At 48.3% G+C, this 9,788-nt stretch overlaps 1 protein-coding gene across 1 annotated transcript; it reads right to left on the bottom strand.

The window, feature by feature from the left end:
- Positions 1 to 414: 414 nt before the first annotated feature.
- LOC145360959 (zona pellucida sperm-binding protein 3-like) lies at positions 415 to 6,273 on the bottom strand. The gene is made up of 10 exons (XM_080216463.1): positions 6,148 to 6,273; positions 5,425 to 5,621; positions 1,884 to 1,994; positions 1,693 to 1,796; positions 1,424 to 1,601; positions 1,210 to 1,336; positions 1,041 to 1,129; positions 837 to 958; positions 630 to 764; positions 415 to 551 (listed from the first exon to the last, which is right to left on the bottom strand). The coding sequence occupies exons 1-10, from the start codon at positions 6,271 to 6,273 to the stop codon at positions 415 to 417; spliced, it is 1,326 nt and encodes a 441-aa protein (XP_080072589.1).
- Positions 6,274 to 9,788: the final 3,515 nt, after the last annotated feature.

Raw genomic sequence — 9,788 nt, 5'->3', positions numbered from 1 at the left:
TCAGCCAGCTTGATCAGCAGAACATCCTCCCAGGTCAATTCCTCATCTCTGCATCCCTGAGTGAACAGAGTTCAGCAGCCAGGGAGGACAACTGGTTTAGTGATCTGCCCCTCTCCAGGGTGTGATCACCAGGGGAGAGATGAAGCACCCTCAGCTCCACATGGACACCCCCAGACCTGATCACACCCCCTCCCCTACACTGGGCTCTGAAACAGACAGAAAACCAGCAGCAGCCCATCAAATCCAGAGAGTTAGTGTTTCTCTCTCAACCCTCAGTAAACCAATCACTCAGCAGGCCCAGTTCTGTGCTGGGATTGGCTCAGCCCAGCCATCAGTCCCATGGAGCCATTGAACTCACATGGAGGATGCATTGACCAATCAGCTCCCAGACACTAGAAACAAGGAGGCGGTGCTTTATTGATCATTTGATGACTGGTTGAACAGAGTTTGTTTGTGTTTCCTGTACAGGAACAAGGTGATCAATGAAGCAGAGATCAGAGAGACAGCTGTCACAGTCAGGCTCACAATCAGGACCACCTCAGACTCCACACCTACAAAGCAATGAGAAACCAATGGTTAGTGAAGCTAACACTGAGGGGGAAATGGAAACCAGCAGACAGCCAACTCACCCCCTGGAGACCTCTCCTCCATCCTTCCCTCAGCCTCATTCAGGGAGGCTGTTGCCAGCTTGGTCCCATCAGTATCCAGAATGAGCAGGGGTCCAAGTGAGGCCTCAGCCTCCCACTTCAATCCAGCTTCACTCTCTGCAATATCAACCATTCCAGTTAGAGAGGGGAAAGTGGGGAGCTCCCACATCTAGAGGATCAATGCCCTACCAGCTTCAGCTCCAAGATCTCTCCTTCCCCTGGATCCAAATCCCAAATCCCTTGTGGTCCCACAGTTCCCCACATGGCAACAGGCACAAATGTCAAAGCTCGATTCCTCCAATGGGGTCCAGCTAAACAAGAGAAATCAGTCAACCAGGTTGTGCATCATTTCTCCACACAAACACATTCCTGAGGGAGAGAGGGGGAACTCACACATTCTGCATCTTCTGCCAAGTACAAGCTTTGTTCCTGGAATCTCTCCGATCCACTGGAACAACTCTCAGGTGACAGGTGATGAAAATCTGAGGGACACATTCAACACAAGTGCTTATTGAGTGACTCCCTCCCAACATGGAGAGCCCAATGATCAGCTTCCACTTACCAAGGAACGCTCATCCCCAAAGAAACGGAAGGCATCCAGGTCAAAGCGGAGCTTGTCCGGCTCCCGCTCCTCTCCTGGCAACACAAAGGTTGAAAAGGAATCCTCAGCTTTGCTGTCCAGGAGGCAACTGAAGAAAGATGGGAAAAGAGACATGAAGTGAATCCAGAGAAGCCATTGAGATGGGAGGAGCTGGAGAAAGCAGAGAGCTCCTTACCCATTGGAGTCAATGATGCTGTAACTGGGCCTGGAGTCCTGGCCTGGCCTCAATGTAGCTACACAGCAGTCAATGTAGAGCTTCAGGGCCATGTGGTTGCTCATTGAAACAGAGGCCTCAATGTGAATGAGCTCACCCAGGTAGTAGACAGTCGAAGTGCGCTCTGTAAGCCAGTCACCTGAAGGACAAGAGGACAAGGGTTGGAGACAGTGGGTATAACTCCCAGTGAGTGAGGACAGGAAATCACTCACTATCCACCCATCACATACCATTCATCAGGCGCAGTGAGAATGACAGATGCCCTTCTCCAGACCTGGTGGAGCTGAATGGGATCCAGGTGGGTTTGATGGGGTCACTGCTCACATTGCCCTTCCTGGAAACACAGTGGAGCCATTTTAGGACAAGGTCAGAGGTCACTAGCAGCTGGAGATCTTATTGACAATCGAGGAAAGATTCTCACCTCAAATAACGACACTCAATGGGAACGACGGCTCCATTGGTTCTCACAATAACAGATCCACGATACTCTGGGCTGTGGCTCAGGTGGGTGCTGTAGATCAGGAAATCTCCACTCATCTGAAAGACAGCAGCTTAAGGAATGAAGAACTGATGTGAAATGAGAATGTTCTACACTGGGGTTAACAATGAACTCATCCCATTAGAACAATTCTTCAGGGGGGGGGATTGACAGGGTCAGTGTGAAGAGGCTGTGCCCCCCTCCTCCCCAGGCTGCCAAGAGTCTGTTGGTGGGGGGGGAGTGGGGTGGGGGGGGGGGGGGGGCGGGGGGGAGTTGTCGGGGTTGGCGGGGGCGGGGGTAGTCCAATGTTGGACTGGGGTAAACAGTAAGATGTCTGACAACACCAGGTTACAAACAGGCTATTGTTCACAAACTACCCAGCCTTCAGGAGAACAGTGACCACAACCCCACACAACCCTGCCACAGCAACCTCTGCAAGACATGCCGGATCATCAACATGGATGCCATCATCTCACATGAGAATACCATCCACCAGGTACACGGGAAATACTCTTGGAACTCAGCCAACATTGTCTACCTGATCCGCTGCAGGAAAGGATGTCCCAAAGCATGGTACATTGGGGAGACCATGCAGACACTACGACAACAGATGAATGAACATCGCTCAACAATCACCAGGCAAGACTGTTCCCTTCCTGTTGGCAAACACTAGAGGTCACGGGCATTTGGCCTCTGACCTTTGGTTAAGTGTTCTCCAAAGCAGCCTTCACAACACACAACAGCGCAGAGTCGCTGAGCAGAGACTGATAGCCAAGTTCCACACACGAGGACAGCCTCAACAGGGATCTTGGGTTCATGCCACACTATCTCACCCCCATGACTTGCCTGGGTTTGCATAACCTCACTGTCCTGTCTGGAGACATTGCGCATCTCTTTAACCTGGGCTTAATGCTCTTTCCACTCACATTGTCAGCCTCTTTAAGACTTGAACAGCAGGTTAGTTGTAAAGATTCACATTCTAATCAGTAATCTGTAAACTGTCTGTGCTTTATATGCTCTGCCTGAGGCCAGAACTCTCCATTCACCTGATGAAGGGGCAAACCTCAAAGGCTTGAGTTCACTAACAAATAAATTGGTTGGACTTAAACCTGGTGTTGTCAGACTTCTTACAGGGGAGGGGGGAAAAGAGAAGAGGAGAGAGTCATCTCAGGACAGGGGTCAGTCATTTAGGATTACCGTGGTCAGGAATTTCTCCATCTGGCAGCGAATGAATCGAAGAACAAAGAACAAAGAACAGCCCGGCACGGGAAACAGGCCCTTCGGCCCAACGAGCCCATACTGCCATCTTAAAGCATTTTCCTACACCTACCCTGCCCCGTGTGTATGTGAATGGTACCCCTATTTTAACCAGATTCAGAGGAGAATAGTGTAGGGACAATTTGTTACACCAATCAGCCTAACAGCACATCTTTGGGGTGTGGGAGGAAACCGGAGCACCCGGAGGAATCCCACGCAACCACAGGGAGAATGTGTAAACTCCCACAGACACCGGCCCAAATCCATGTATCTGCACAGCTAGCAGTGATAGCCACTGAGCTGTTGTGGTGCCCATCTGCTGGTCCAGGTTTAAGCACACACATCGACACAAAGTACTAGACCACTCTCGAAACATCCAAGAGCAGCCCACGCACGACCCACCGTGTGCATGCCCCTCGTTTGACAACAAGGTGGACCGACACACCTGTGAATTAAAAGAGACAAAACATTAACATGTAGTATTACATTTCCAGTAACGTCCCGAGGCTCTGACCCTTTTTAAAACCGTCTCCTTATAACCCTCCATCCCTGTTTCACTCATGTGCCTATCTAAGGAAACCTTAAACAAGTCCATTGTGCCTGCCTCCACCACCTTACTTGGCAGTGCATTCCATCCCCCCCACGACCCTCTGATGAAAAACCTCCCTCTAGTATCCAAATTATACTTCTCCCCCCTCACCCTTAGCTCGTGGCCCCTCGTGATATTTGTCTCCAATCTAGGAAAAAGCCTGCCACTGTTGACTCTATCTATACCCTTCATTATTTTATACACCTCTATCAGATCCCCCCTAAATCTCCGTCTTTCAAAGGAGAAAAGCCCCAGTTTACCCAATCTTTCCTCATACCCCAGTCCTTCCATACCAGGCAGCATCCTGGTAAACCTCCTCTGCTCTCTCTCCAGGGTCTCCGCATCCTTCCGGTAGTAAGGTGACCAGAACTGGACGCAGTACTCCAAATGCAGTCAAACCAACGTTCTGTACAACTGTAGCATTAGACGCCAGCTCTTATACTCTATACCCCTTCCTATAAAGGCTAGCATTCCGGAAGCTTTCTTCACACCCTTCTCCACCTGGGTTGCCACCTTCAGAGACTTGTGCACTTGCACTCCCAGGTCCCTCTGCATTTCTATACTCTTAATTGGTCTACCTTTTATCATGTAACTCCTCCCTGCATTATTCCTTCCAAAATGCATCACCTCACATTTGTCAGGATTAAGTTCCATCTGCCATCTATCTGCCCAATATACCAGCCTATCTATATTCTGCTGTGTCACCTGACACTCCTCCTCACTATCCACCAATCCTGCCATCTTGGTGTCATCTGCAAACTTGCTGATCACACCACGTACGCCCCCTTCCAAGTCGTTTATATATATTACGAAGAGAAGAGGTCCCAGTGCTGAGCCCTGCGGCACACCACTGGTGACAGACCTCCAGCTGGAAAAGGACCCTTCCACTACAACTCTGTCTGTGGAATTCTCTCCAGCCCCAGAGAGCCGGGAATGGTCAATCACTGAGAATATTCAGTACAGAGGCATTTCTTCCTGGCCATTGGGGGAATCATGTTGTAAAGACAGGAACATGGAGGCTGTGGGAAGCTCAGTCCTGATCATAATGACTGGGGAACGGGCTGAAGGGATTCATCTGGTTAGCAGTGTTGCTATGCAACCTCAGCCCTTGCTGCAAGGAGAGATCATTAGCACAAGACCAGAATTAACAGGGAAGGGATTCAATAAAAGCTTCAGTTCACAGGAAAAGGAGCTACAAGTTCTCAGGAATTGGGAGCAGGGAAATAGCACAGTTTGGAATCAGGGAGCCTTTTATTCCAATGACTGGGAAAGTGGGAAGTGTGGAGTTCCTCTTTAGTCCAATCCATCTCAACTCCCATTTCATTCAGATTCAACCCATTTCTATTCAACTGGACTGAAACTCAACCCTCAGTTGAGTTGATCTGAATGAGGGTGAAATCAAACTGAAAAATCCTCAAAATAGGAAAAGCTGGGAGGAAGCAAAGAGAAGCTTCCAGAACAATGGGGTTGGAGAGACTCAGACCAGTGAAAGTCAAATCCTGAATAGAAAGCTAGTTTGGCCTTTAGAAAGCAGGAGACAGCTATCTCCTCAATATCAATGAGATCTGACCAAGTGTTGGAGTGAAGAGTGGGGAACAACCTCCAGCCCCAGCTCAGAGGCAGAGTTTGAGGATTCACATTCCCTGCAATCTGCTGCCACACTCATGGAGCCCATAGTCAAAGAGGACAGTGTGGTTCTGAGAGTAGATCCTGGTTGGCCGACAACCTGCTGTCCCCAGGGTCAGATCAGCAGCTTTAACCAGGTGCCTGGTTCCAAATAAATCCAGCTGGACCCTGAGCAGCAGCTTGTCCTCTCCACACTGCACCCTCACACTCTGCACTGGAGACACACCTTGACCCTCAGACACACGCAAATGGGAATCAAAGGGAGGCCCAGGAGGAGGGAGTGTCTGAGGCCTCGGGGTGTCTTTGACTATTCCCCATGGAAACTGTTGCCACGTATCAGAGCAACAAACAGCTCCAACTAACACCAGCACTGGGAAGAAACCCCTCACTCCAAAATCCCCCATCATAACAAACAACTCAAGCATCCCTTCAGGCACCAAGTAACACCTTTTATACACACAGCCCACACTCAGCTGACAGCAATTTACACACACACACCCCCCGGGGCTTTTTTTAACCAATCAGGTTGGTTTTTTTTCCGATGATATAGACTGTATTTTATTTCTCAGAGACAAAAATGGTTTATTTTCCAATGCAGCAGAGCTGACATTTCCATTCGAATCCCAGTCAGTTGAGGGTGAGCCTGTCAAACAGGTCCTCTCCCAGGCCATTCTCAGGGGCTCCCACTCTCTTCAGGTTGGTGATGTGATCTCCAAGCTTCTTGATCATCTTCACTTGTTCATCCAAGTAGTGAGTCTCCAGGAAGTCACACAGATGAGGGTCAGAGTTCCCAGAGGAGAGTTTGTGCAGATCCAGCAGACTCTGGTTCACATTCTTCTCCATCTGCAGAGCTCTCTGCATTGCCTCCAGACCATTGCTCCATCAACAGGTCCAGGCAGCGGGCGATCGACGGGGCCGTCCGTCCCGACTGCCTGTCCCTCTACCACGGCTACGCTCGCGGCCGGGTGTCCCTGGAGAGGGAGCACGCGGTGTCCACGGGCACTGTCGAGACCTTCCGTGCCCGTTGGGCACCGCAGGGTCTTTCGGGTCAGTCTTTCGGGTCGTTCTTTTGGGTGGGTCGAACCAAACAAACAAACTCAAATTACATTCGGACAAAGAAAAAGGGGGCGGCTCCCTAAAAGTCAGTGTCCAAAGTCTTTTCCTCTCTTTGTCCATATTCCTTCCTTATCTCGAGTTATCCCACCCACTCCTGTTGTACCTTTCCAATCCCATTCTCTGTGGAACTGGATCAATCCTCAATCCCTATCTCCTCCACTCTTTAACACCATTTCATATCAATTCTTTATCTTTTTCTGTTTTGATGAAATCCTTGATATGGAAACACAGAAACTAGAAGCAGGAGTGGGCCATTCGGCCCTTTGAGGCTGTTCCTCCATTCATTTTGATCCTGGCTGATCATCAAATTCAATATTCTGAAGTGTTCAATACCGTAGTGTTGGACCTTCACCTGATACTTGTCGCCCTTTGTGGAACTCACTGCGTAACGTACCTGAGTTCAAAAGGGCCACTGCAAACTGGTCAAGGTGAGTGAGGGGACATTGACCCACTTTTCACTTTCCAACACATTGTCCCACATTAAACTCTGCTGCCATCATGTCACTCACCTACTTCATCCTTCAATGTCTGCTTCCCACTTGCTGCTTCCACTGGCACCAACTACGATACAATCAGTAAAGATACACAACGATACCTCCTCCATGATCATCCACAACACAGGTCCCCCACGTGGCTGTGTCCTCAGCCCCTTACTAGACTCCTTATACACCTATGGCTGTGAGGCCAAATTCCCCTCCAACTCCATTTTTCAGTTTGCTGATGGCACCACCGTAGTGGGTCAGATCTCAAACAATGATGAGATAGGACAGAAATGAGATCGAGAATCTGGTGAACTGGTGCAATGACAATAATCTCTCCCTCAGTGTCAACAAAACAAAGGAGATCATCATCGACGTCAGGAAGCATAATGGAGGTCACGCCCCTGTCTATATCACCGGGGATGAAATGGAAATGGACGACAGCATCAAATTTCTCGATGGCCACATCACCAACAACCTGTCCTGGTCCCTCCGTGCCAACACCATCATTCAGAAAACCCACCAATGCCTCGACTTTCTCAGGTGACGAAGGAAATTTGGCATGTCCCCTACAACTGTCACCAACTTTTACAGATGTACCACAGAGAGCATTCTTTCTGGTTGTATCACAGCTTGGCATGGCTCCTACTCTGTCCAAGACCGCAAAAACTTACAAAGGGTCATGAACGTAGACCAATCCATCACACAAACCAGTCTCCTATCCATTCACTCTGTCTACACTTCCGGCTATCTTGGAAAAGCAGCCAGCATAATAAAGGACATGTACAACTCAGACATGCTCTCTTCTAACTTTTTCCATCGTGATACAGATACAAAATTCTAAGGTCACATACCAACTGGCCTAAGAACAGCTTCTTCCCTGCTGCCATCAGGCTTTTGAATGGACCTACCTCACAAGTTGATCTTTCTCTATACCCTATCTATGACAGTAACATTACATTCTGGCTATCTCCTTTCTTTCTGAATGAACTGTATGCTTTGTCTGTATAGCAGGCAAGAAACAATGCTTTTCACTGTAAACCAATACATGTGACAATAAGAAATCAAATCAAAATCTTCTGACCCCATCGTGGTTTCTCATTGAACACACCCCTCGCCTCTGCGAAACCCATGGATGGGATTCACTATCGGCAGAACGATAAGAACCCACCAGCCCAAGTGACCAGAAAATCCCACCCAACCTTAAACAATTTATTGGAGTTGTTTGAAGAAGTAAAATGTGCCGTGAATAAAGGGGAACCAGTGGATGTGTGGTACTTAGGTTTCCTGAAGGTATTTAATAAAGTGCCACATCAAAGACTGTGGTGAAAAATAAAAGTTCCTGGTGTGGAACGGACCGGGGAAATGTTCCATTTTACTCTGGGAGAAAAAGTGTTGGATTGGAACGAAGAACAATACAGGAACAAGCCCTTTGGCCCACCGAGTCTGCAGCAATTAGTCATCCTTATTTAGACCATTACTTGTTTCCCATGTGCAGTTTCTATCTCTCTGTTCACCTCCCGTTCATGTGTCTATCAAGATACACCTTGAATGTTGCTAATGTTCCTGATTCCACCACCTTCTCCAGCAGCGAGTTCCAGGCACCCATCACTCTCTGTGTGAAAAACTTCCTCCACACATATTCTCGAAACTTCACCCCCTCACCTGGGACTTGTGCCCTCTTGTAGTTGATTCTTCCACCCTTGGAAAAAGCCTCTGACTATCCACCCAATCTCTGCTTCTCATGATTTTGTTGACCTCTGTCAGGTCCCCCCTCAGCCTCAGTTTTTCCAGAGAAAACACCTGAGTTAATTCCATCTTTCCTCATACCTTCAAACCATCCAGGGGTGACTGAACCTGTTTGTTTAGTGACTGTAATTAATGTCACTCCCCATGGATACTAAATGTGTCACTCGGGGGCTCCCTCTTCTAATAATAAGGGAATCGTTTCGGTGAGAATCATTTCAACCACCCCCAGCAATAACAGGGAGCAGTGACTCTACAGAGCGGGAGAGGAGAGATCGGAATCTGGGAATAATGAATTGAAATGTTACAACAATGGATCAGAATCTGGGAATAAAGGATCGGAATATTACAACAATGGATCGGAGTTTAACTGATGGACTTAACTATCTTGTGTTGGAGGCTTATTGGATGACATTAACTTGGCGAATTTATGGGCTAATTTTTGTGATTCAAGCAGGTTACTACCCTGTCCTCGCTATTGTTGGTATCCCGGGTAAGTCTCTAACTCCAGCTGCCTCACTCTTGTTTTTGTTTAAGTTTTGAGAAGACTGAAGCTGTTGACTTCAGTTGCAATCACAAATTTGGAAACATTCCTCTGCTCACCACTTGCACAGGAAACTCCAGCTGAGATTAAACTATAAAGCATGGTTTAATTTTCCACAAACATACGAGGGAGAGGTTTCACAACATTCACCTCTTCTTACACTCACACAATCAATGGGGGATCGGGAAAGAGAAAGCGGGTTCAGGACACAGCCAGAGTGAAATACAAGGACGGGTTTTGTATGTGTCCAGAGTCGGGAATCGTGAGTCAATAGGAATGTTCCTTCTGAGGGGAGGTTGAGTGGTTGTTGAATTCTTTGTCTTCCATCCTCCATGACGGAAGAAGGTACATAGAATGAGTAAGTCTGTAGGTCTGAGTTCCAATATTCCAGCAGTCAGCAGGTTTGAAAAGGGTTGGAGTTCCCTCTGCTGCCACCAGCTTGGTGATAGACAGCACAGGCCATTGCCTGGAGTTCTGCTCATATTCCAGAT

This window comes from Carcharhinus amblyrhynchos, chromosome 33 (assembly GCF_965287045.1).
Source record: "Carcharhinus amblyrhynchos chromosome 33, sCarAmb.v2.hapA, whole genome shotgun sequence".
NCBI classification, from domain to species: domain Eukaryota; kingdom Metazoa; phylum Chordata; class Chondrichthyes; order Carcharhiniformes; family Carcharhinidae; genus Carcharhinus; species Carcharhinus amblyrhynchos.
The sequence above is the reverse complement of the archived record's forward strand: the minus strand, read 5'-3'. Positions and strand labels throughout refer to the sequence as shown.

Bases quoted from the DNA above. Each gene is read 5' to 3' on its own strand.
- LOC145360959 (XM_080216463.1), bottom strand. From the start codon at position 6,273: ATGCAGAGAGCTCTGCAGATGGAGAAGAATGTGAACCAGAGTCTGCTG. The intron at 1,797-1,883 runs GTGAGAATCTTT...CTGTGTTTCCAG, and splicing joins ATTGAGTGTCGTTATTTGAG to GAAGGGCAATGTGAGCAGTG. The intron at 1,337-1,423 runs GTAAGGAGCTCT...ATCTTTCTTCAG, and splicing joins AGCATCATTGACTCCAATGG to TTGCCTCCTGGACAGCAAAG.